This window comes from Haemorhous mexicanus, chromosome 15, assembly GCF_027477595.1.
Source record: "Haemorhous mexicanus isolate bHaeMex1 chromosome 15, bHaeMex1.pri, whole genome shotgun sequence".
In the NCBI taxonomy this organism is placed as follows: Eukaryota; Metazoa; Chordata; class Aves; order Passeriformes; family Fringillidae; genus Haemorhous; species Haemorhous mexicanus.
This window is the reverse complement of record NC_082355.1, coordinates 5684633-5710291: the sequence shown is the minus strand read 5'-3', so window position 1 is coordinate 5710291 and position 25659 is coordinate 5684633. Positions and strand designations below refer to the sequence as shown.

Here is a 25659-nt window from a genome sequence, read left to right as displayed (position 1 = left end):
GTTGGACTCGATGTTCCTCATGGTTCTCCTCTAACTAAGGGTATTCAATGTTTCTCCAGGTGAATAGGCAGGTCCCACTCCACCTTCTTCAGCAGTGACTTTGAGTCACTTTTTTTTCATCACTTGTCATTTTCCAGCTTTGAATACATCCCGTGGGTGAGTCTCTTGAAAGAGACGGCACATCTGTCTTTGTTGCCTTCCTTTGCTTTTTTTTTTTTCTTCTGAAAAAGCAGGAACAATACAACCCATCTTTCATTGCACCAACTGGTATTGCTAAAGGGTGGAAAAAATTAGGTGCTGTTTTTTTCCATTTTCTTCCCACCTTCATTAACTTAGCATGTACTGTGCTCCTCTTCCATTGCTAGTGAAGAAAATCTTAGCTTGAACAATCTTGTGTTGATTTTCCGTTCTCTCAAGTACTGGCTGGTCTAATTAGTTTGGAAATGCACCATTTGTTAAAGAAAGATGAGGCACAGTCTGACACCTGCTGTATTAATTATTTACCTCTTTATCTAATTGCCTGCCTACGCTGTTAGGTGAGGGAAGTTGTCACCCATGGCTCAATTTGAAGGTGTGGAGCAGGAAGGGAGGAAGAGGTGCTCTTGGGGAGGTCACATTTTGGGGTGATGGAAGTGGGGCCAGTGCTAGCAGTGGTTTACACCTCAACTAAACCATGGTACCAAGTGCCACATCCAGTCCTTTTTTAAACACACCCAGGGATGGTGACTCCACCACCTCCCCAGGCAGACCATTCCAGAACTTTATCACTCTTTACATAAAAAACTTTTTCCTAATATCCAACCTATATTTCCCTTGACACAGCTTAAGACTGTGTCCTCTCCTTCTGTCAGTGGCCTGGAGAAAGAGCCCTGCCCCAGCTGAGCACAGGCACCTTTCAGGAGCTGTGAGAGTGATGAGGGCACCCCTGAGTCTCCTTTTCTCCAGGCTGAGCACCCCCAGCTCCCTCAGGGGTTCCTCTCAGGGTTTGTGTTCCCAGCCCCTCTCCAGCCTCGTTGCCCCCTCTGGATGTGCTCAGTGTCCCAAGGTCCTTCCTAGGCTGAGGGGCCAGAGCTGGGCACAGCACTCCAGGTGTGCCCTCAGCAGTGCCAGTGCAGGGGCAGAATGACCTCCCTGCTCTGGCTGGCCACACTGCTCCTGATCCAGGCCAGGAGCCCTTGGCCTCCTTGGCCACCAGGGCACACTGCTGGCTCGTGTTCACTGCCCTGTCACCAGTGCCCCCAGTGCCTGGGCACTGATGATGGGGAGCAGGACACCCCCAGATGCCCCAGTGCCTGCTCCAGCCCCCAGAGAGCAAACTGGCTGGAGTGGGGAGAGGAGCCTGCAGCACAGACCCTGCGAGCCTGGGGAGCTGGAGATGGACTCACAGTGACCTGCACAGGGCCCCAGCTCTCCTGGGCTGATGGAGAGTCCAGGCCAGCCCGGTTGGGGCCAGGGCTGAGGGAGAAAAGCCAAGGCTCTGGCAAGAGCCAATGCTGCACATCCCCTCGGCTGTGCCTCCCTCCTCGCCCGCACTCAGCCTCTTCTGACATCTAGTGGGAGCAGGGCAGCACGGCAGAGGGATCCCTGTCAGCTCCAGCTCCTGGGCACACACCAGCACAGCGCAGGCACAAGGCCTGGGCTGCCAGAGCCACCAAAGGGGCTGGCACCAGCCACAGCTCACAGCTGGGCTTCAGCAGGGCACGGCTGCTTCTCCGGAGCATTGCTGGGGAGGAATTCAAGGTGCAATTCCTCATGGAGGCTGTCATTAATGGGACAGCAGGGACACTGCTCTGAGGTGTGGGATCTGTTTAGGGTTATCTGCCATCTCAGCCCACTTGAGCCCTCTCCCTCTCTGCTGCTGTCCCATGGTCCCAGGAAAGGTGCACAGCACAGCTGGGCAGTGCCCTTCTTGTCCTTGCTCTGGATGGCACCTTTGGGAAGCAGAGAGAAGAGGCAAGATGGGAGCAAGAGACAGCTGAGAGCTGTCCCAGCAGGACATCACCTTCCATCCAGGACCACCCTCTCATGTTAGACCCCATGCACATCTCCCTGGATCATCTCTCATCCCTAATGCCAGCTGCCAGAAGCTAACCTGCTCCCAGCTCACAGCCCTCTGCCCACGGCTGCAAAGGGAGGACAGGGACAGATGCTGTCCTGGGGACATTGCCTCCAAGGTCATCCCACACTGGCCAGCATCTCTACTGGACTCTTCTCCCACCCCATCCTTCCCCACAGCCTTTAGCTGCAATGACAGGCAGGAGCTCATTGCTCCTGTCTTGTTTCACACACATTCTGTGAGCAAAACCACCTTTTTTCTTCCCCTTGTTGCCATCTGCCCTTGCTGGACCGTGGTCACTGGGCCCACCTTGCTGTCTGAAGGCCAAGCTGTGACCTCTCCCCAGATCTCCCTGGGGATGCCCAAGCACTTTTATTAATGAGCAGCTAAAAGTTAAACACCAGCAACAAAACAACAACAACAACAAAGGTCTTTATTTCAATGACCTGAAAGAAAATGTCATTCCAAGAGCAAAGACAGTCATAAAAACCACAAAGGTGCTCCAAGCAAACTGGAGCAATTTGCATGGATCCCTTCCCAAAGCAGCCAGGCAGAGGTGGCTCTGGACCCTGGCTCCTCCCCAGTGTGACAGGGGATCTCCTGCATCCCCCCCCTGCCAGCCCCTTGCTGGAGGGACCCACAGGGACCTCTCAACCCTGGGGAAACAGCAGCTCAGGGGGCAGGGGAGTGGCTTGGGGTGGGGATGTCACAGGGTGAGCCCACATTGACCCTGGGGAAAAGAAAGGCACTTCCTGAACGTCACTGTCACCCAGCCACCTGCCCTGGGACTGCAAAGCATCCCTCCATCACCTGCCCCAGCCCCTGCCAATCTGACATCCCAGGGATGTGGCTCCTTGGGAGTCATGGTGCTCCTGGGCCAGCACAGTGGCTCAAAGGCAGAGGAGCAGACCCAGCTCTGAGCTGTCCTCAGCTGCCCTGTGCTCACAGAGGTTCCTGGGGAGCCAGCCCTGAGCTCCTGACGGCTGCTCCAGGGAGGCACTTGGATGGACAGGAGGGACAGGGACTTCTCACTCCTGGAGACAGGACAGGGAAAGGTGGTGGCCCTGAGCAGGGACCTCTCTGGAGCCAGTGTCCCACCCAGGCTCAGCCCAGGACACCTGCAGTAATGATCAGTGCCCTGATTTTCTCTCCCACACATATCCAACAGCTCTCTGAGGGGGTGTGGTGCCTTTGAGAAACGCAGGGATAAAATTCCAGAAGCAGTGTAATCCAGCAACCAGGTGGATGTCACTCATACAACTGAACCCAAAGCCACTGATATTGTGGATGAAAAACAAAAATCCCAAATCTTCAGGATTTCCACGGAGGCCTGGTCTGTCCAGAGAGTCTTTGCCCTGTGTCTAGAGACAAGCAGCAGCCAAGCACTCACTCCTCTGACATGTGGTTCCTGGCCTGGGTCACTGATCCTGCCCCCTCCCTGCCTCTCCAGAGATTTGGATCCCTTAGACTTCACTGTGTTCTTTTGGGGGATCCTGAACTATTCTGGGTCCCCAGCGCAAGGGTCCAGCCTCAGCTGAGATCCTGATTTTCTCCTGAGGAAGCAGAAAGTTCACAACAAACACAGAACAGGGGGAAATTGCATTAGTCAAGGAACAGAAAGTCTCACAATAAAACTTCCAGACTTAACTCCCTTGTGCTATCAGCTCCTCCCAGCCCCCAAGTCAGACCCTGTAACCTGAACCCAGCCAGGATCGGAAACAGCAGCCTTTGGGTAGGGGGAAAGCACCAAAGCTGACAGAATTCCCCCTCCCACGGCAATTCCAGCACTGGAGCCAGCAGGGAGGGGAGTGGCTGGCAGCGTCCCCGGGAAGGGTCTGGCCAGCAATCAGCACAGCACCGAGCACAGCAGTGGGAAGGGGGTGTCTGGACCTGAGAACATTCACAGAGAACCATCTCCTCACCATGTGGCCATGGAGGTGGTTGGGAGCAAGACCATGACTTTGAGATTTAATTTAACCTTTCTTCTTCTTCAAACACAAAGCTGTAAGCAGTGGCAGAGCCGTCAGCGTCCTCCAAAGGAAGCCTTTGGAACTTGTCTGCTTCCCCAGTGCCACCTCTCTCCAGCCTCTAAATTCCCTGTGTGAATGAGGATCATCTACCAAAACCCCTAAGCTGTCCTTCAAAGTGGAAGAACCCAAACTGAGGCAACGCCTGCACTCAGTCCTCCCCCCAAGGAGAATCCTCCTCAGCGCAGAAGCCACTCAGCAATTGATTTTGGCTTTGGAGACACACCCCAGCTCTGCAGCCCAGCATCCCATTGGGTGGCACGGCACAGCAGCAGTGGCACCAAGCAGCTCCAGAGGTGGCACGGACGGCACAGTGTCGCTGCCAACTGGGCACAGCACCCAGCTCATCGCTGAGGTCACTTTTTAGAGGGATGGAGGGGAGGGGCTCAAACCACACTCAAACCCTGAAGGAACACAGAGAAAGCCGAGGGTGGAGGTGAGTCCGAGGCAGGGCAGGGCCGCTCAGAGGCGGCGGCGGGGGCTGCGCTCGGGCAGGAGGTGGCGCGGCGGGGGCTGCTGCAGCAGCGCCGTCAGGACGCGCTGCAGCTGCGACAGGCGGGCCCGCAGTGACGTGCAGGAGAACAGGCTCAGCTGGTAGGACGGGTCCAGGGGCAGGATGGAGATGAGCCACCAGCACCACGTCGGGCCGTCTGCTGAAGCCTGGAGAGGAGAGAGGGAGAGACCCCCACGTCAGGAGCTGCGAGGTGGATACACGGGTGGCCTCCAGGTAGCATCGCTGGTGGCAAAGAGTTGCTCTTGTCAGGATAGCAGCACCAGCTTTGGCCAGGTACTCATCTGAACAGCCCTTCTCCTGTCCAAGCTCAAAACCGCTGGACAAACAAATTCAATTTCCAGACAAGCATTCCCCAGGGAGCCTCCTGGCTCATCTGCATCTGCATCTCGTCTCATCTGTAACTGGAAGAAAGTCTGTCCTAAAGAGACAATGAAATATCCTGTGCATTTCCATGTTTAAGCCGGTGCTTTTTGCAAACACAGGCCAAATCCTGCATGGCCAATGTTTTTGGGACATTGGCCATCACTTGAAGAGGTGAGGTGCAAGCCAGGCAGGCACAGCTGTTGGGCACTGCTTTTGTAAAGTGGCTTTTCTACAACCTGAGCCAAACTAAGACAGAAAAGCTTGATTCAGCTGAAGGAGGGTGAGCTGTTTTGTAGTTCTTGAGCACATCATCAACATGACTGCTGGCCAGGACAGCCTTAGTCTGGGACAAGCCAGCAAGAGTATATTTGTAACGATCTAGAGAGGAGACACTTTCTTAAAGGAATGAAAATTAAATTTTGGGATTTTTTTTCTCCTTCAGAATCTGAATTTGTCAGAGCAGTACAATAGGCAAATTGGATCCTGTCCTTTTAGCTCCTTACCTCTGGCCAGCTATGGCTGTCTCAAAGGACCACAGTGAGAAAGGAGACTGCAGACTCAACAAGCTACAGGGTTTGCCTCTTTGCCAATTTGTCTGGTTTCTTTTTCCCAAAAAGTTTTCAAACACACACAGTTCAGTTTCTCAGATCTCATTTAGGAAAAGACTCTGGGAAAGATTATAGAACTCAGTGCTGATTTTAGTGCTTAGTTTCCAAGAACAGTTTAAAACCATAAAGAAACATCAAGCAGTTTTACAAAACAAGCCCTACCAACTGTCTGGATAAGAGATGCTGTAACAGGCATGAAAAACTGGATTTTTTTTGTTCATCCTAGGGGGAAGCTGAGTAGGGAAGCAGGGTGGTTAGTGCAGGAACAGCACTGCTCTGTTGATACTCTGTTTGGTGCATCCCATCCCTCTGGGCGTTACCTGGATATCCTCCTCCTTCTCTGGCAGTGGTCCATGCTGCATCAGAATGTGCCTGGAGGTGAGGTCCCCGTGCTCACAGAACCGCTGTGCCAGGCGATAGGTGCTCTCGTGCAGGCACTGCAGCTCCTGCAGCTCCTCCCCGGACACCTGAACGGAGCCAAGAGGGACACAGGTGTCCATGGGGAGGATCTGTCCCACTGCAGCCCGGGGTTTTGCCCAGCCCTGCCCTCACCTTCCTGTCCTCCAGGAACTCGATGTCAGCGGTGTGGTAGCCGTCCCTGTGGCCGCGGCTCAGCACCCGGAACCGCTGCCGGCCAATGGTGTCCACCAAGGACCTGCCATCAGCCAGCAGCTCCACCCGACGGATCTCCAGCATGCAGCCGTAGTCAGCAAAGCTGCAGGGACAAAGGGACAGAAAACAGGGGCTGAGCTGGGCTAACAGGTGGCAAGAGAGCTGCTTCTCCTAAAGGTATCGTCTCCAAAAGGCCCAGGAACAAGATGTCAGGGCAGGGGCAAATTCAGAGATTCAATCAAGTCTCCTCCCAGTGCTCACTAAGAGGAGCTGGAGGTCACAGCCAGAGAACCATGGAGCTCAGAGACATCCTGAGTCAGAAGCTGTTCCAAGAGTTGAATTGTATTTGACAGCTACCACTGGCTCTGTCCAGCTCCAGTGCTGGCCTCATTCCTTGATCCCATTTCACTCTGCACTGTGGGGAACACACCACCTTCCTGCTGGTTTTATCTGACAGGAAACCTTTCAGAACTGCTCAGTATTTTAGACATTTGGGGCTGAAGCAGAGAGAGGCAAACCAGCTGGAGCAGGGGGAAGCTTGCCCAGGAGCTCACCTTTTCCCATTCTCATAGATGCACATGCCAAACCTCCTGGTGCCGCTCTCCTGGCACCGCCGGATCATCAGGCGATACCGAGGCTCGAAGACGTGCAGAGGGCAGGGGATGCCAGGGAAGGACATCGTGCACACAAAGATGGGGATGTTCTTGGTCAGGCTGAGGGACAGAAGGAAAAACCACTGTGATGCCTCCCCAGGCAAATCCCATCACTGCATCAGCTGCTCCCCCAAACCAGGTGTGTCCTTAAGCACAAGAAGTGATGCTCCAGCACAGAGCAACACTGAAGTTCCACTTAGATCACCAAGAGGCCAAGGACAGACTCTTCCCACAAAACAGCTCCTTGCAAAGATGGTCCCTCACCCCCAGGTGTCTCATGGGGCACATCCACATCCACAAAGCACAGCTGCAATGTGGTCCTGGAGGTAGGACAGACATCACTTGAGCAGAACCAAGCCACAGCAGTGGTATGGGGTGTGGACATTCCTCTCAGAGCCCCTTCCAGTCCCCATGTGCACCCACACACACACACACACAGAGCAATCCCTGCTTACTTGGAGAGCTCTGCCATCTCTGCCCGGTGCAGCTCCCGGCGCTCAGCCAGCTCTGTGGGGAAGGTGGCCAGCATGATGTCCTGCAGCAGCACTGTGGGGCTGTACCTCCCAGCCTTCAGGTACTGAAAGGAATTAGACCCAAAAATAGGTTGGAGAAGAGCAGGGAGGAAGCCCTGAGGCCCTGCTGGACTCTGAATCATGCTCAGTTTTATTGGAACTGAAGGTAATTTTAGACCAGAGAAAGTCAAGGATAAAACCTTTTGGGGGATGTTGAGCCATTGAGCAGGATGGGATGTCAGCTCCACCGAGACCTCCAGACACAGCTCAGAGCCAGGGCCCGTCCAGCACAGCGTCCTGTCTCTGACAGTGATGCAGTCCTTGTATGACAACCTAATTTCCCTGATGGTCTCATCCGAATCCCTTTTCATTAAAGATTAAATCAAATCTCCAGGCTAGCAGGTTTTTCATCCATTTCCATTTTTTAAAGTCATTAGCATTTGCTTCTCTCTCTCTCTCTCTCTCTCTCTCCCCTCTCCTGTTTACAATCTCACTAGATCACTGTGGCATCTTGTGGAAATCTCTTGGTCTTAATTATCAACTGTCTGGTCATTCCCATGTGAGCAGAGCTGACACCACCGTGCCAGGGAGCCGCCAATGTAAGAGCACTGCACCTCCCCAGCCCAGCCCTGGGCAGGCAGCCAGCAGCTGGAGCTGGTTCCCAGCTCTCCCCTGGGCTCCATCCCGTGGCACTCGTGCCCTCACCTCTCTCAGGCTCTGTTTGCAGAGGGGGCAGTTGGGCCGGTGGTCCAGGCAGCGTTCCAGGCACTCCTTGCAGAAGGTGTGACCACAGGGCGTCGTCACTGGCTCAAAGAACATCCTGCAAAGGGTGATCAGAGTCAATGGATTGCAGGGAGCCACAAAGGGAAAGGAGCACAGATAAGTCTGGCAGAGAGAGACTTTAATTAGCCCCTTAATTAGAAAGTCTGGGCTCAGACTGCTGGGCTTGCACAATGACATAAGATGAGAACTGTCCCAGGCCTGAGCTCTGCTCCCCATCTCTGCAGGGTCTCCATGGAGTCCCAGCAAACCCCATCAGTACATACATGGCACCCCTTGGTCCTGCCAGGTCTGTGGTTCCGCAGACACCCACAGTGGTGTGTAATCCAAAGGGCGGTGACAGGAAAGTCCCTCCTTCTCCCCTTCTCCAGGAGCAGAGCCAGCAGCAAGCGCTCAAGTTGCTCACAGGTAGCTCCACGGTCAGAAATTAAATTAATGTCTCAAGAAAGCCCTGACTCCTCCTAAACACTGTTTTCTTCTTTCAGAAGACACCCAAATTCACATAATTCAGATCAGATGCAGCCTCAATCTCTCTCTCCCATGCACAGACCTGGAAAAAGCTGCCAGAAGGACCTTGACCAACTTGCACATCTGGCAGTGCAACACCCACCCAGCTCTCTGCCAGCAGCCACTTGCACAACTGCTCTGTGTGCTGGGACACACCAGGAATAACAGCCTGGTTTCAGCATGCCCTGTGGCAGTGCAACACCGGCTCTGAGCCAGCAGACAAACACAGGCTCTGTCCCATTCCCTTTTCCACCTGCACCAGGCAAAGAGCTTCAAAATGCTTCCCTCTAGGTCTGCAATATCCCCATCATGGAGGGAATTTCCCTGTGCAACACCTTCCTGTCCCAATCTGTAGGTACAAAGGGCACCACTGCTTCTGGTCTTTGACCCCACAGAACATCCCCAGCTCCACATCTCTGTCCCAAGGCATCCAGCCCCAGTGATGCTGCAGCCTGAGACAGGGTGATCTGAGCTCCTGCAGCCTAGCAGGATGTGCCATGGCCCTGCCTTCTCCTCTTATCTGTACCAAAACCTACATCTCAGCAGTTCTCAGGACTGAGCTTGCTATTAAGATGTGAAGAAAGATGTACACCAGTAAAGGAAACCCAGCAGGTGCCAATTCTTCCTCCTAAAAGCTCTCCTGCAGGAGAACTCACCGTATGCAGAGGGAGCACTCCAAGTCAGACATGCTCAGTGACTCCCCAAGGCATGGCTGGGTACACTTTGCTGCTGCTGTCTCCTCCTTCTTATCTAGTGGTAAAAGAGAAGACAATCCCCCATTTAAATACAGGAAATTAATCTTTGCTTTCTGACCTCATTCTGAGGCATAACTGCCCCACAAAGTGCTTTGAAAGTGTCAAAGAACAAGACCACTAAGAAATTCAACATAAACCCCTCTATTAACCCATCTGTGTCCGTCCATAGCTGGTGTGTCAGTGGGTCTCATGAACCCATGGTAGGGGAAGGTGGTATCCCCTCCTTTTGCAGACGGGGAAACTGAGGCACTGGGCAGTAAAGCAGCCCAAAAAGCTCCAGGATGGAAGTCTCTGGAAACCTGCCATGAGCCATCACTGCTTTATGCAAACCCAGGTATGTGGCAGTCCCCTGGCTGGACACTGATGGCAAGTGAATGCTGACAGAGGTGCTGCTTGCCCAGCTCACGGCATGTCCTGTCCCCCACACGGAAATTCAATCTAAACCAAAACCCATCTAAACACATGGGAACCACAGAAAGCCTCTCCCTGACTCCACACAGGGAACAAGTGATGCCTGGCTTTAGCAAGAACATGTCACAAGCTGGAGGCAAAGGTTTGGTGTAAGTTCACCTGCTGACACAGGCAAATCAGGTGGATCCTCCCCATGTGCATGAGAAGCAGCGAATGTCCCAGCCAGAGATGCCCCACCATGTGCCCCTGGGATATTTGTTTGTTGAGCTGGACACAGTGCAAACACCACATTGTCAGTGCCAAAATGGATTTCAAACAAGTATTTTGCATGACACAACACTGTGTTACCTGTGCTGACACTCACCCAACAGGCACTGGCCCTGAGTCCCTGCCGATGTCTCCGGTTCTGGCTGTTGTCCCAGCTGGGGAAGGGTGGCTCTGTCCTGGCTGTGCTCACACCCAGCACCTCCTTGGCCATCTGCCAGCTCTCCCTCCTGATCCTAGGCACAGCAAGAAGCAAGATGAAATTGAGCTCAAACCCTCTTCTCCCTCTGAATGCACAGCCCCATCTGTCCCACCAAGCTCTGGGAGGTTTTCTGGTGTGTCACTGTACATTAACAACTTCCATCTGCAGGACAGCAGGAGAGTGGCCTTCAGACTTTGCTGCCCACCACATGGTTAAAACATGGTTCACTCTGTCCAGACTACCAACAGCTATTTGGGTGTATCTGAGCCCATCTTCTGAATTCCCTCCAAGCCTGCTAAATTTGTTTATAGAAGGCAAAGAGGAAAGTAAAAGCTTCCTTAACAGCTGCTAATGGACTGAACTATTCTCAGGTGTGTCTTTTAGATGAAAAAAAATTGAAACTCACTTTTTGTTTTCCTTTCCCCCCCCCCATATAGTGAGATGAATAGAGAGAGAAAGTCTCCTCTGTTTCCTGACTTCCCAGAGTATCAGCCCTGATGACACCTGCTCTCCCACCCTCCACCAGCTGCAGATTCTCATCCCAGCATACAACCAGGTAAGCATGGCTACATGTCCTGCACAACCTCCCCTTATCACGCCTCCTTTCCCATCACTGGGCAACTGGGATGTCCCAGAGGGACATGAAGTTCTCCCTGTAGACTCAGATATTGCAGGCTCTTACCTGAGCTTGTGTGGAGCATGGGAGCACTGGGCTCCCTCCATCGACCTGGGAACCAGCTGAGCTCAGGTGAGCATCATCCAGGTGTGCAGCAGTGCATGGCTGAGGAGCATCAGCTTCCATGATGATCTGCAAGGACAAAGCAAGGGTTGGGGGATGCTAGGAGGAAAAAGCAAGGAGGTGGAAGGGCTCCAGGCTCCGTCTTTTTCCCCAAAGCACCCTTCTGCTCACTGCAGGAGGTGTCTGTGCTGGCTGAGCATTCTGTGGAGTCCTTCAGAGGACAAGAACATCTCCCTGTGTGATGTGAGAGCAGAGGGACATGGCAGAGCCCACACACCTTCTCCATCTCTCTCCGAGCCAGCTGGAAATGGGGACTGAGTGTCAGGCAGTGTTCCCACGCCAGCAGGGCTTCAGCTCTCTGCCCCATCTCCAGGAGCACCTTCCCTTTCCTGAAGAAGGCCTGCAGAGCAGAAAATACATGTGGTGACTATGAGACAGTGACCAGCAGAGCATGTGCCCCTTCAGCTCCCATGCCAGCCCCAGGGGAATGTCCCTTTGCCTCCTGCCTGCTCCCACCCCAAAGCACCTGGACACATCACTGCTCCCCTGATCAGATCTGCCTAAAAACCCCAGGATTCTCCAAAGTGCAGCAGCTGAAAAAGCCAAGCCTAGGGAGAGTTGGAGAAGGAGTGAAGGATGGACACGGTGCCAGACCTCTCCTGTGAGAGCAGCACAGCACCTGCCACTTTGATTAGCAACACAGTGGCTCTGCAAAGTGCATTTCTGAGCAGGATGAGCCCAATGGAGAGTGGAGGAGAGGGGGAAGCTGCTCCTGTGCAGCCCATGTGGCCTTCACTCACCTCGTGCTGCCCAGGCTCAGCCCTGCACACAGCATCCAGGTCCTCCAGTGCCTGTGGGTACTGCCCCAGTGCCACCAGGGCCTCTGCCCGGCACAGCCGCAGCAAGCTGCACTCCAGAGCTGCAAAGAGAACGTGGGACATGAGCCCTGGTGGGGCTGGATCAGCCTGGGGACAGGCCACCACAGTGGGACAGTCCCTGTGCCACTGCCTCAATAGAGCACAGCCTGCAGTGCTCTTCATCAGGAGACACTGGCTTTGTAAGCCTCTGCAATGAAGATATTCCTCCTAAATACCCAGTTTTAAATTGTTTAAGGCTCTTCCTTTTGTTTTTAGCCCCCATCTTCCCTAAAACACCCTCAGGCAAGAGGTCCCACAACTGCCTCAGGGCTCAGCCATGCTGGGATCTGGGCTTTCATCCATCTTTTTGGGATGTAGCAAAAAAAACTCTACCATACACGTACAGGGCTGTGGCCAGGGCAGGCTCTGTGATGTGACTCACCCAGCAGAGTCACAATAACATGTTACCAAACAGGACTGCAGTGCTGGATACCTGAATTCCCAGACCCACCTGGCTGTCACTGCTCTCCTGGGGCAGAGGAGAAGCCAAAGGGGTGTAAGAATCTACCTGCACGATATGACCTGGGGTTCCCACGGATGAGAAAAGGCTGAGATTTCCCAAAAAAGAGGAAAAGAACTGAGAATCCAGTTCCTTGTCAGCAAGATGTCACTGATGGGACTTCAGGGTGCTGGGAGGGCACAGGTCCTACAGACATTGCTAGTCATGACACCAAGCATTACAAGCTCCTGCCTTTTCCTAAAAAACTGGCAGTGAGATCCTCTTTTTTCCTGCCTTGGAAAACCACATAATGATCTTCCTTCCTATCAGCACAGCCAGTGGCAGAATTGGGTTGGGAGATGTTGGGGAGAGCGAGGAAGCAGCACCCCACAAGCCCACACTCATGGGGTATCCAGGTGTGGCAATGTTTGTAGGTTTTCAAATAGAGAGATGCCCAGACCCACCCCGTTATATCACAGCTCAGGGAGGTGACCTACATCCAGAGCAGTGCTGGTATTCCAGCTCAGATAACAGGTCTGTGCATCCAGCCCTGCATCCCCCCAGCTCTGAGCATCAGCTCAAAGCTGCTGAGGGCTGGGGCTGGGGACTTGTTGCTTCCTGGTGCATCTGGGGAGGCATCCAGTGTCATGCAGGGCACTGGCTCCCAGTTCCCTGTGGATGATGGCAGGTCCAGCACAGGTAACTCGTGGTGACCCTGCAGGATGCTGGCACTGAGGCCAGCCTAGTACCATAAATTAGGCACCATTTGCAGGCACTGCTGCTGCATTGGCAAATGTGGTGTGGGTAACATCACCTTGCTGAAGGGCCAGGAGCTCTCCCAGGGGCAAGCTGGGTCTCTGGGCCTCGCTGGCAGCTGATCAGCAATCACCAGGAAGCATCACTGTTAGTGATGTCTGTCCTGCACTTCCAAAGCCAGCATCAGTTCCTCCTGGCCCGGCTCAAACATGGTGCTGACACAGCTCTGCCAGCAAACTGCAGGTCAGGACTGGCAGCTCCATGAGAGCCGGGTGCAGGAAGCATCTGCCCTTTCCCTGTCACCCTGCCCAGGCACCCACCACTTCTTATCACAGAGGAGCAAACTCTGCCATGGCTATTGCCTCCTTGTCCCCAGCACGGAGCACAGAGAGACTTTGCTCCCTGCCTGGTGTCATCCTAAGCCAGAGAGCAGCAGAGGCAAGCACAGCCACTCCTGCACCAAGAGCTGCACTGGCCATACTGAGCTGTGCAGCACAGCATGGTCCCTGGGAGCTTCTTTTCCTTTATAATACTAGCCAAGACCTCAGGGATCAAGTGAGGAAACACGGGAATTTGCTGCTCAGTACCCCGTCCCACAAGCACCCATCCAGACATGAAACATCCCAGCCCCTAACAAGGTGGGGATGAGCAAATAGGTACAAAGTCTAGAGACTTATTTTCCATGTGGGCAAACCCATTCTAACATTTGCACAGTCCCAGCAATAAAGCAACTGATTTGGCAAACAAAAAAAAAAAAACCAAAAAACAACAAACACCCCAGATGTGTAAAACAGGGCAATGAATTCTGCATTTCTCTGCTGCTGCAGCTATTTTTGATCTATGATATCATTACACACCGGGGCCATCAGCCAGCTGGCAGCCTCAGAGACTCACCAGCCTCCACGCTCCAGGCATGTCAGAGGGCCTCCTGTGCTACACATTACACTGCATTTTTCTGATGTTCACTCAGAAAGAATGAAGATAAAAAGTTGACAGTTTATTTCCACCCAAGCAAAGCGAGCAGCTCTGCAGGCTGGGCTGAGCAGGGCAATGCAAACTGACCTATCACACCACACTGAACCACAAATAAAACATCCCCATGGGTCAAACATTTATCAGTGCTTCTGTTCCAAAGTGAAAGGCAGCCCGTAAAAAAAAAGTGTGCAGCTGAAAGCTGGCTGCAGGAGCTGGAAAACACATCCTGAAAGCACCACCCACGAGGCTGAGCCTGGCAGCCCCAGCAAGCAAAGGTTCACTGGAGCTGAGGCTGTGACTGCAATTTCCTTGTTGCCCTCAGCCAGACTTTCCTGTCTTTCGGGGAACAGAACGTGCAGGGAAGAGTGAGGACAGAGTTTGCAACGTTTCCTCTTTATGCTAGCAAAGGATTTTTAAAGCAAAGGGTAATTGTACACCCCAACCAGGCAAAAGCCTGGCAAATGAGTACCGGAGGAGTGTGCATGTGCCTTTCCTGAGAAGGAGGGTGTGCAGGGAGAGACGGATGCCTCTGGAGGTTGCATAAAAGGACCTGTTTTCTGCTGCCAACACCAGGATCGACCGGTCCGCTCAGCCCTTCGTTTCCAGGCTTACCCTGAACCTCTGGTACTTGTCTCGCAGCAGGCGATGAATAAGAGCCTTCGCTGCGGGAGGAGAGCTCAGTGCTGTCATAGAAACGCCGCGGAGAAAGGAAATTCTGCCTCCATCGCCCCAACCCCCTGCTCCAGACGCATTGTATAACCCCTTTTATTTACTTTCCAAGAAATCCACTTACAGCCACACATTAAAGCAGCTCAAACCCCACCTCCCCCCCCCCCCACCCCGGGCCCGATCCCGGCTCTGCAGGCAAATGTCTGGCCAGGGCCGGCTGCAGAAGGGGCCGGGCCGGGCGCTGACCTGCACGATGGGGCTGGCACAGGAGCTCTGCCAAGGCTGTGTCCTCGCCAGGCTCTGGGGGAGAGGACGTGTCCATCCCCGACTGGACGAGTCCCAACAGCTTTACATAATGGTCACCCCTGGGCAGAGCTCTCTCTCTGACCCTGAAATACTGCCGCGCTGCAAGATGTGAGTATCGGCTGCTCGTCCCTCCCCAGGAGCACGTGGCCGATGGGACACCGGCGGCGCGGCCAGGGCAGGGGACGAGCCGCGCGGTTTTTCGGGCGGCCCACGGCCCCCAGCACCTCGGGACATCCACGGATATGGCAGAAATGCCCAGCATCCCCCTTTCCCATGCCCATCCCCACCAGCCCTGCCTTACAACACTTCCAGCTTCCCACGTCTTTCCGCTCTGGACCGTGCAGGCTTGGTACGCACTGAGCTGCCGGGACACGGTGACCTACATTGTCACCCACACTGGTACTCGCCTGCTGCAATAGCCCAGCCCGCGCATCCCCGTCTCTCGGGCTGGCCCCTGGCACCCCGCAGCCCACCATCCGCACTCCCAGCCCCTGAGCCCGGTGGTCCTTACCCAGCTCGACCCCTCTCTGCGCCATCCTCAGCGCCTCCCGCGCGTCCCCGCGGGCGAGGCGGTCGCGGACGCGCTCCGCCAGCCCGGCCAGCCGCCGCTCCCGCGGCACGCATCGCTCCAGGATCCCGCACAGCACCACGCTGCACCTCGCCGCCCCGATGCCCAGCAGCTCCAGCCGCTCCTGGCACAGCGGGCAGCGGGACGGCCCGGCCCCGCCGAAGCACGGCTTGCAGAAGGAGTGACCGCAGGACGCGGTTACCGGCTCCCAGAGGAGCAGGCGGCAGCAGGGGCAGCGCAGCAGGTCCAGCCCGAGGGGCTGCCCGGAGGGGCTCTCCCCGGGCGGAGGGGAGCTCGGGCCGCTCATGGCGGCGCTCGGGGGAGCTGTCCTTCCTAAAGCCGGCGGTGCCCGCACGCCCCGGCCGCCGCCGCGCCCCCGCGCATCGTCCCGCTCCGCCCCGCGCCGCTCCCGGCCCGGCGGAGGCTGCGGCTGCCGGCCCGGCCCGCCGGAGGGACCCGGGGCAGGCGCCGGTGGCGGGGCTGCCCGGGCCACCATTGGCCGCCGCCGGCCGCGCCGCCCCGCCCCGGCCGAGTTTCATAACGGAGCCCGCGGTACCGGGGGCGCCGCGGCGGGCGAGGGGCGCGGGGAGCGGGAGCCGGGCCCGGCGGGGTTGGTGTGCGGGTGGGTGCCGGCCCCCCGAACCGGGATCCAGGGGTGCCGGGGGGCTCCGCTGCCCGTCCCCGGCAGGCGGGGATGCTGGGGAGCCCCGGAGCGGCCAGGTACGCGCTGGACACCGGCTCTGGAGCCGTGAGCCGGGCGAGGAGAGCTCTGCACCAGATGGGCACCGGGGCGCAGGGGATCGGGGGTACCGCGAAGCAGGACCAGGATTCAAAGTGCTGGCGGTGTTTCGGGGTGCCCCAGAATGGGGCCAGGGCAATTTGGAGCCGCTCACGGTGCGGGCTGGCTGGGGTATCCGGGGGGCTGTGGAGAAGGGCTGGGGCACAAGTCCTGGGGACACAGGGTGCTCCGTGGTGGGGGCAGGAGGCTGGGAGGCTCCAGACTGGCTGGCACAGGATACCTTGGGTCCCTCAGCTGTCTGAGGCTCTCCAGAGTGGGAGTTGGGTGCCGGCTGTTGTGGTGCTCCAGAGCAGGGCAGGCTGGTGAGGCTGGGTTGCACCCGATGCCTGTTTGCATTACCCTCCATGGAAACCCATCATGTTTGGGGGCAAAGGGGAACTTCTCCAACGTACACGGGAAAACACATCTCTCTCAGATGCTCTGCTTACCCAGCACTGAATTAATTCAGACCCTGTATGTGGACAATCCCCTTCCCACTCACAGACCCCCAGGATGGACCCGGTGCCACAAGGGAGATGCATCCCCTCATCCCTCAGTCATACAGCAAAAAGCCAGCAGCTCTTGCACTGCAGGTGCTGAGAAAAACAGCTGAAATCTATCAGTTCTGGAGCTTAGTAGATCCGGATGATGCACATTCCCCAAGGGCTCATTTGTGTGTCCCCAAAAACAACCCAACCCCACGTACACACTGGCAGGGCTGCTCAGGGAGGGAGATCACCAGTGGGACGTCAGTGCTGGTGAAACCCGTGCCCCACTGAGGGAGTGGCTGGTGGAGGTTTGGGCTGTGGAGCAGGTTTTGTTTCCAAATCTCTTTCAATTACATTAAACGGCTCATAAGTGGTTTTAAAAGCTCAACAACTAAGCATTTTATGTGGGCTTGACAGGCTTCATTGCTTTCTCCGTTATCTTTTTCAATGATACCTCCAGAGTGGAGAAATCTCAGATGGCATTTGGTAACACTGCCCTGAAAATCTGAGCATGGCATTAGGGACAGTGGGAGCGTTGGAGTCTGTCTGGGACTCTGCCCAGCAGGGGACATTTTCCATGTCCCCATCTGCAGGGTCAGTCTTTAGCTCCCCCCTCCTGCCCCTGCCTCAGAGGACCTTGCACATCCCTTCCCCCTGCAGTTCTCCCATGGGTATTTCTCAGGTGGACAAAGATCATTCACACCAGACACTCTCCTTTCATGGTTTAGTTCCCACCATGGCTCATTTTTCCACCCAAACCCGGCTACTGACTAATAAAACAAAGACTGACACCACAGAGGCTTCACCAGTTTTACCTGCAGTTTACCCCTCAAGAAGAGCACGCTCCTGGCTCGTGAGCCATGAAATGAGGGTGATTTTATCTACCACAGCCAACACTGCAGCAAAGTGCACAATAACCTGTTTGTGTGGCTCAGCCTGGGAGCAGCAACCCTTTGCCAGGGGCAGCTGCTGTCAAGTGAGGAGTGCAGCATCCTTCATCACTCCAGCCAGTTCCTGTGGGAGACACCAGGCTGTTCACCTGGGACCTGCCTCATTCTTTCCCTCACCTCCTGATTCACTCCACAACCATGTGTGGGCTCTCCAGCGCCTCACAAGCAGAGCAGACGTGCTGCTGCTTTGCATAATGCAGTTTAAAATCAGTCAACCACAACACACGAGGCCATGGCAAACCAGGCTTCATTAGCACCAGTGTGCAAGAACATTTTGTTTTCTTCAATCTGTCCAGAGCTGAGCTGGTTCAGAACTCCGAATGCTTTCTCTTGTCACTGCCCTGTTTGTGCTGACTCAGTACATAACTGAAAAAGAAAAAAAAAAATAAGCTTTAAATGCTTAATGCTAACCATTCTGCTGGCCAGATGAGAACTTCACGTGTTGCATAACCCAGGGCAGATCACACACTGTGTGTAGGAACTATTTGCAAAGCAAAACAGGATTTAAAATTTTTTTTTTTTCAGTTTAGAGGTGGGAAATATCCCAGGGTCAGTGCAGGGTGAGGAGTTCCAGGTGTTGCTGCAGCTCCTCCTCTGGCTCCCAGCCACACGTCCACTTGTGCTTCAGCTCCAGCACAACCTCATTAATGTGGTCCAGACTGCTGGCAGCCCAGCATTGGGATCAGGGATTGCACACCAGCTGTGTTTGCTCATTTTTAGTGCATAAATATTTGTTGCAAGCATTGACACTTGTTTTTGACACATTAGGGTTTAAGGAGTGGCTCTGAGGTGACAGCACCTTCCCAGTGTTGCCTTTTTTTGTTCAGAGTTTTGTTTGCCTGCGTGCTCCTGAGGGTGTCTTCAAAGGCACCACAAGCACTTGTAAACAGGAACATGCACCCTGAATGTCATGACCCTTTTTCCACACTGCTATCCCTGCTCTACCCACCAGCTTCCTCCAGCACCATCAGACCTGAAAGTCCTGTTGCACAGGGGTGAAACAAGTTCTGCCATTTCTAAACCCACACAAGGAGGAAAGTGTCAGAATCCCAGCCAAGGAGGGGGAGTGTTGCTACCAACAAGGGCCACTCTGCCTCACAGTGGCATGTCCAAGTGCCAGGCAGCCTGCTGGGTGATCAGGCAAAGAGCCTCAGCACCTGTGCAGGCACACTTGTGCCCCAGCAGTGCTGCACCTGGATCTTGGCTGTCTGCCAGCCTCAAGAGTTGGCCTAAGGAATTATTTTTACACCTCAGTACGTGCCTGTAACATTCAGGGAGTTATTTGCATCATCCCCCTTCCCCCCCACCCCAGCCCAAAGCTGTCAACAAACACATCAGCTTCCTGGAATTTTTTCTTTCTTTCTTTACTTCATAGTATTTCTAGATCCAGGATGTTATTCAACCACCAGGTTTCCCCATTTGCTACATATGGTTCAAAGCCTTTCCTGGGAAGTGGAGCAAAAGGAAGTGGAAGCAGGTGGTGTGGGAGACTCTTTGTCCTGAGCTCATCTTTTATAACCTGCATCTTTGCTCTCAGGTCTCTGTGTGCAGTTAGGGGAGCTGCTGCTGGTTTTCCCTGGGCAGAGGCAGGCAGATGGCCACAGTGCCCCATGAGGTTTGGGATTCCAGTTCTGCTCTGTGCTGACCAGGCACTGGGCAGGAAGCAATCATATAAATTATGTGGTATTGTTCCCTAGTCCTGAAACTCTGCTGCTTGAGTGCTCAGAGGGGTCCTGACTCTCAGTACAGAGGATCAGATGTAAACAGGGTCAGGGAATTAAGAAAACTTTAGTATTTTTTCCTTCTGACTCATACAGGCTTTGCCTGAGGCAGCATCATTCCTAGAGAAATGAGTTGACTTTCACACGGACTGGTGGGACAGAGAGCTGCAAGGGAGCATTATCTCATTGTTCATGTAACTAGGCTTATGCCTGAACTCCTGGAAACTGGAGAGGCACAGCGGGAGAGCCCAGATTCATATCTGGCTTATTTTAGACTCTTGAGCCAAATATCTTGGCAAAGAGGTTGGCAGAACATTATCAGTCAGCCTTGCAAGCGAGTCCTACATAAAATAGATGGAGATGTCTTTTCCCACAGCATGGGCAGTCATCTACAAACTGCATACCCCGAGGAGAGAATACAAAACAAGGTCAGAGCTGTCCCCATTATCCTGGGGGGAAGCCCTGGGATGGGTGGCAAGACCATGGGCTGTGGTGCAGGGTGCTGTAAGCTTGCCTTGATGTCTTGCAGTTGTTTTATTGGTATTTTTATTGAAGCTGAAGATCCTCCATCTATAGGAGTTCCCAAGGAGGAGCCCAAAGTCAGCAGGGTTTGTTCAGCACCACCTAAGCCATGGATAACATAACAAAGTGACTAAAGGAGGAAAAGTCATAACAAGACAACTCCCTGAGGACACCTCTACACTGCAGCAAGGTCCACCACTTCCAAGAAGATTGGTGTCCAGAAGGAACTGCATCCCAGTGGGCCAGACCTGGAGGTCACATCGTCCTCTTCATCTTCTGGCTGGGGAGAGCAGATTTGTAATGAGCCTTTACTGCAGGCTCTGACAGAAGCTGCCCACTTCACAAGCTGCTGTGCGTCCATGTGCCTGACCTGTGGCCCGGGGTGACACCGTGGTGGCCCATCATTGCAGCTGGGGACTCGCCCTGCCCTGCCCCACTCTCTCACCAGCTCTCGTGGCCTTGGCTCCTTGCCTCAGCAAGAAGCGAGTACGTGCTGCCTCCCTCATTTCTTCCTTTTCCCCTTTTTCCTGTGCAGCTCCCAGCCACGTGGCAGAGATGCCAGCAGGGCTGGCGGGCACCCAGCGCTGCCAGAGGAGGCTGCCAGTGGCAGAGGGTGGGCTCTGCAGCTGGCACAGCCTGCTCTGCAGGGATGCCTCTGGGCTCTCAGGCCAGATCCAGGGGCTGACTTCCTCATCCCTTACCCTGGTCCTTGTTCCTTCAGCTCCAGAATCTCCACCACCCCTGTGTGTCCTTGGTGAGGACAAAGAGCTCCTGCAAAGCCAGTGGCTCCATTCCATCCAAAAGCTCTGTCTGACCGTGGGGAGGAGGAAGCACCTGGAAGTCTCCGGGAGAAATGCAGATGCCTCTCAGGGTCTCCCTGCAGTTTCCCTTCCCCTCAGCCAGACAGAATGAAGCCCTAAACACACCCTGGGCTGGATTTCAGGCAGGATGAGCAGGACTGTGTCTCTCCCACAGTTATAAATAGCTGCCTGTGGGCCCCCGGCCTGTTTGCAGCAGTGGTGGCCTGGGCAGAGCTTTCTGCTCAAGGAGCAGACAAATATTTCTGGCTGTGCCTTTTTGTTCCACAGGCTGGCTGGCCTCCACCTCTGGTGCACTTTGAACAGCAGGTGAATCATGTTTGGGTAAGCCCGTCACCAGCTCCTCCTTTCATAACGCACAGACGTCACCGCCTTAAAGAGGTCAGGTTGTTAGTGCTCGGAACATTTGTCACCCAGAAACCTGTCCTGGGGAATCTGCCAGAGCAAATTGAAGGTTTTCCTTTGCAAGAAACCTGGCACCATTCCACCGTGGGTTTTAGGAAGTTCTTGCAGTAAGGCTTGGGGAGTAAGGAGTCTGCTCTGCTCTTGTGAAAGACCAAATGCAGAATCCTAGAGAGGTTTGCAGAGGAGGGAAAGGTGCTGGGAAAGATATGTATCCTTAGCATCATTTTTATGAAAACTAATTCCATTAATATAGCTCTGCTATAACTTTTAGCTGCTAATTAACGTAGCAAAGAGTCTTAATTTACAGATATTCCGAGTGAAGGGATAAGTTGTAGAGGGATGCATCATAGAGAGGAGCACGTCTGAGTGCTGTGCAGATAACAGGAGCAGGGATTTCACCTTCCAAAATAGCCTTCACTTGTATGACTCCAGTTCCATTTGAGTTTTGCTTTTCTTTTTATTCAGCTCAAAAACAGAAGAGTGGTTTCATAGGAAACCTCTGCCCAGCACTCTGCAGAGATTAGCAGATCATAAGCAGGGCTGCAGGAATCAGCTTTTCTGGGAAAGTGAGGATTTTTAACTGTTCCCATTTTTTTAGTGGAATGAAAAAGCAGCTTGAATTTTTTATGAAGAAGGTCAGTTGGGAACAGAGGAAAGATTTCTTTTTGATCTCTACCTTAGAGAGCCTTGTTTCCCTAATAGGACACTTTATATAATAAAGCCCCTAGACGCAAGATGAAAAGTCTCATCGCAATATAAAAGCCCAGCCTTTCTGTTCTGAAATTTTTGGCATTTATAGAAAAATGCCTTTATCTGGGGGCATCTCTGCATGAAATGGTATAGGAAACAATTCTTTCTCCACATCTGAACTCTCTTGGCATCTCTGCTGCTATGAGGCCCCAGACAGCCACATGCTGTGCAGGATCCCTGCAGACACCCCCAGATGCTGTGAGCAGGGGCAGCACAACCCCTCCTGCTCCCCAAGGACCAGCCAAAGTTATTATATAAATTTGTGTAAACAAGACTTGCTTAAGTAACTCCACAACTGCCAGTTCCTCTTGCTGGTCTTCTTTTCCTACTCCGCCCCTCCAGAGCCTGGTGTGATGGGCATTTGGCCCAGCTCTGCTCTCCATGCTCCTCTCCCAGCCAGCTGAACTCACAGCAGCTCCAAGGAGCCTCTGGTTGAACCTTGCAGATGCTTCAAGCAGGGGAGGTGTTTAAAACCCGTGGGTGAATCAGAGCTCAGGCCCAGCAGAGCTTGGGCAGCTGCTGGCTGGCACATCTGTGGGCAAACACTCGTCTCAGCACACTGAGGTCATGCTGGGGGACGTGTCCCTCAGGAGAGCTACTCAGCTGCTGTGACTGAAGGTCCTCAGCATCCCCAAAAGCCAGATGCTCCACCTGCCTTTTGTCTCTTCCACTAAGTGTTTTTAGAGCCATAATCCCCATGGCTGGCACGAATGTTTGTGCTCTATGCCCATTCCTGCCACCTGGCTTCAAGCCAGGGCTGAGATGCAGTGAGGAATTAGGGACACCAGGGAACATGAAATAGTTTTCACTTCCACAGCTTTTGGGCAAACTTGGCCCTCTATGAAGGGAGGACAAGGGCACCTTGCAGGGCAAAGTGCTGAAGGCAGAATGGAGAAGCTTGGCTGCTGGAGGAGCTAGCTGGATGTTCACACAGCCAGTCCCTGGGTGTGTTTGGCTCTTTGCCCTTGTGCCACAGGGATCTGGCCGCACAAGCTGTATTGGCAGAGAGCTTGGTGCAATGGCCTGAAGCAGGGACTGTAAAACACGAGCAGCAGCAGGAAGACTTCACCTGGCTTGGTGCTCACCATCACTGCAGGGAGTGCCCAGGGCTGGCCCTGAGCATGTGAAGATGCTGAGATTTGGGGTAGTGTGAGGACATGGCTGTGGGGTCAGCTGCAGACAGACATTTGCAGGCTCCCATTTTGGGAGCTGGAGCATCAGGCACAGAGGACAATTTCAGGACTTTTAGATTAAATACCTGACAGCTGGAAAGCAGAATCCCACTCCCATGAGATGCAGCACCTCTCAGTTCCAACTGAGCATCTACAAGCAGGCTTCACCTCAGTCTGGCACACCATACTTTAAAGGTTTCCTACCTTTATCTTGAAAAGCAAAGGCAAGGCCTCTCCTTTTCATGTCCAAACATAGAATTTATTCCAAGATATTCCCATCCTTTAGTAGCATGGCCTGAGGGGACTGTAAAATTCTGCAACTCCATCTACTATTTGGAAGTAGTTTGTGTCTTGTGCAAGAGTCCTGTGTGCTTGCACAGAGGGAAAAATAAAATATGTAAAGTAACCCCACACAGGATTATTTTACATTAATGCACCCAAGGGTTCATGAAGCAATAAGGCAGTTAAAATCAATCCTTTCCTGCTGAAGCCAAACCAGCTCACTGAAACCCAGCTTAGCTTTTGGGGTTGTTTGTTTTTCCCATCTTTGTATTTTCCCATTAATCCTTGTGCTGGATAATTCAGACAACATTCCTCAGCATCTTTCCTGCTGTTTGTTGTGCTTATACAAGAGCTGGCTGCATTTGTTCCACAGAAAGAACATCCAAAGCCACATTCTGTGGTTTCAAGTAAAATCCTCCGCGGTGTTGACTTTTAATCTCGGGTTTGCCTGAAATCTGCATTACTCAAGAAAATACTCATAAAAATAGACTCCTTAAGGGAAACAAACCAAGGCAGCAACACAGCAGGGAGAGCTTATGCTCAAGTTTGCATTGAAGTTTTTATTGATGGTGAGGCTTCTGGGCTTGTCCTAATACTGCTGGCAGCAGCAGTGGGTTGGGCTGCTGGCCATGTGTCCCCCTCCGAGGTCCCTTCTGCTGCTGGCTGGACCCTGCCAGCATCCAGGATTCCCGGTGCACTCCCTGTTCCTGATGCATTCCCTGTCCCCGGAGCGCTCCCTGTCCCCGGAGCGCTCCTTGATCCTGGAGCGCTTCCCTTCCTTAGTGCTCTCCTTGTCCCCGATGCTCTCCCTGACTCCGATGCTCTCCCTGTCCCTGATGCCCTCTCCCTGTCCCCTGTCCTCTCCCTGTCCCCTATGCCCTGTCCCCTATCCTCTCCCTGTCCCCGATGCTCTCTCCCTGTCCCCGATGCCCTCTCCCTGTCCCCAATGCTCTTTCCCTGTCCTCTATCCTCTCCCTGTCCCCTATCCTCTCCCTGTCCCCGGTGTTCTCTCCCTGTCCCATATCCTCTCCCTGTCCCCTATGCTCTCTCCCTGTCCCCTATCCTCTCCCTGTCCCCTATGCTCTCTCCCTGTCCCTTATCCTCTCCCTGTCCCCGATGCTCTCCCTGTCCCCGATGCTCTCTCTGTCCCCTATGCTCTCTCCCTGTCCCCTATGCTCTCTCCCTGTCCCTTATCCTCTCCCTGTCCCCGATGCTCTCCCTGTCCCCGATGCTCTCTCTGTCCCCTATGCTCTCTCCCTGTCCCCGATGCTCTCTCCCTGTCCCTTATCCTCTCCCTGTCCCCGATGCTCTCCCTGACCCCGATGCTCTCCCTGTCCCCTATGCTCTCTCCCTGTCCCCTATGCTCTTTCCCTGTCCCTTATCCTCTCCCTGTCCCCGATGCTCTCCCTGTCCCCGATGCTCTCTCTGTCCCCTATGCTCTCTCCCTGTCCCCTATGCTCTTTCCCTGTCCCTTATCCTCTCCCTGTCCCCTATGCCCTCTTCCTGTCCCCGATGCTCTCTCCTTGTCCCCGATGCTCTCCCTGACCCCGGCGCGCTGCGGGAGCCTTACAAAACAGCCGAGCGTTATGAAACCCGTGGCCCCGCTGCCAGACGTCTCATTCCCGGTAGATGGCGGTGCCAGCTCATTTTTCCTAATTTTCCCCCTTGTTTTTCTCCTGGCGCCGCGCCCGATGCCAGCCCTCGGCGGCTGCGGCGGGCTGGGGATGGATGAACAGGCGCGGCTCCTGCGCTGGGGTCAGCGCGGCAAAAAGAGAGAGGTTTGTCGGCTTCTTCCTCCCTGTAACTGCTTTTCGTTTGTTTTAGATAAATTTGAAATCAGTTTTAACAGCTCAGCACAGCTCCAGGCGTCTGTCCCTGCTCACGCTGCTCCATCCCACAACCAACAGCGTGGAGGGCACAGGGAGATGCTGGTGATGCCAGATCTGGAGGGACTCTGCAGAGCCAGGCAGACAGAGCCCACAGAGCCCCTGCATTTCGCTCCGGACTCTGTCACGGTCTTGTACAAAACCTGCTCTCCCAGGTCCCACTCCCCACCTGTTATTGCCTTTCCTTGAGTGTTTCCTTCTGCAGGGGGACAGATAGCACTGGGTAGGCAGTGTGATGGGGTGAATAAACAGCG

At 54.1% G+C, this 25659-nt stretch overlaps 1 protein-coding gene across 2 annotated transcripts; it reads right to left on the bottom strand.

Moving 5' to 3' along the window:
• Positions 1-2472: 2472 nt before the first annotated feature.
• On the bottom strand, positions 2473-16121 carry LOC132334067 (LON peptidase N-terminal domain and RING finger protein 1-like). 2 transcript variants are annotated; one of them, XM_059859773.1, is made up of 12 exons: positions 15577-16121; positions 11804-11922; positions 11281-11403; positions 10947-11072; positions 10163-10298; positions 9289-9382; positions 8051-8165; positions 7289-7410; positions 6735-6893; positions 6121-6283; positions 5889-6035; positions 2473-4743 (listed from the first exon to the last, which is right to left on the bottom strand). In XM_059859773.1, the coding sequence occupies exons 1-12, from the start codon at positions 15938-15940 to the stop codon at positions 4546-4548; spliced, it is 1866 nt and encodes a 621-aa protein (XP_059715756.1). In that variant the 5' UTR covers positions 15941-16121; the 3' UTR covers positions 2473-4545. The 2 variants fall into 2 exon arrangements, with proteins under 2 accessions (XP_059715756.1, XP_059715757.1); XM_059859774.1 differs by lacking the exon at positions 15577-16121 and adding an exon at positions 15006-15096.
• Positions 16122-25659: the final 9538 nt, after the last annotated feature.

Excerpts from the sequence above, each read along its gene's own strand:
- LOC132334067 (XM_059859773.1), bottom strand. The coding sequence starts at position 15,940 with ATGAGCGGCCCGAGCTCCCCTCCGCCCGGGGAGAGCCCCTCCGGGCAG. Across the intron at positions 11,923-15,576 it reads GCAGAGAGGGGTCGAGCTGG|CTCTGGAGTGCAGCTTGCTG; the intron begins GTAAGGACCACC and ends TTCTCTTTGCAG. Across the intron at positions 8,166-9,288 it reads GAGTGCTCCCTCTGCATACG|GATGTTCTTTGAGCCAGTGA; the intron begins GTGAGTTCTCCT and ends CACCCTTTGCAG.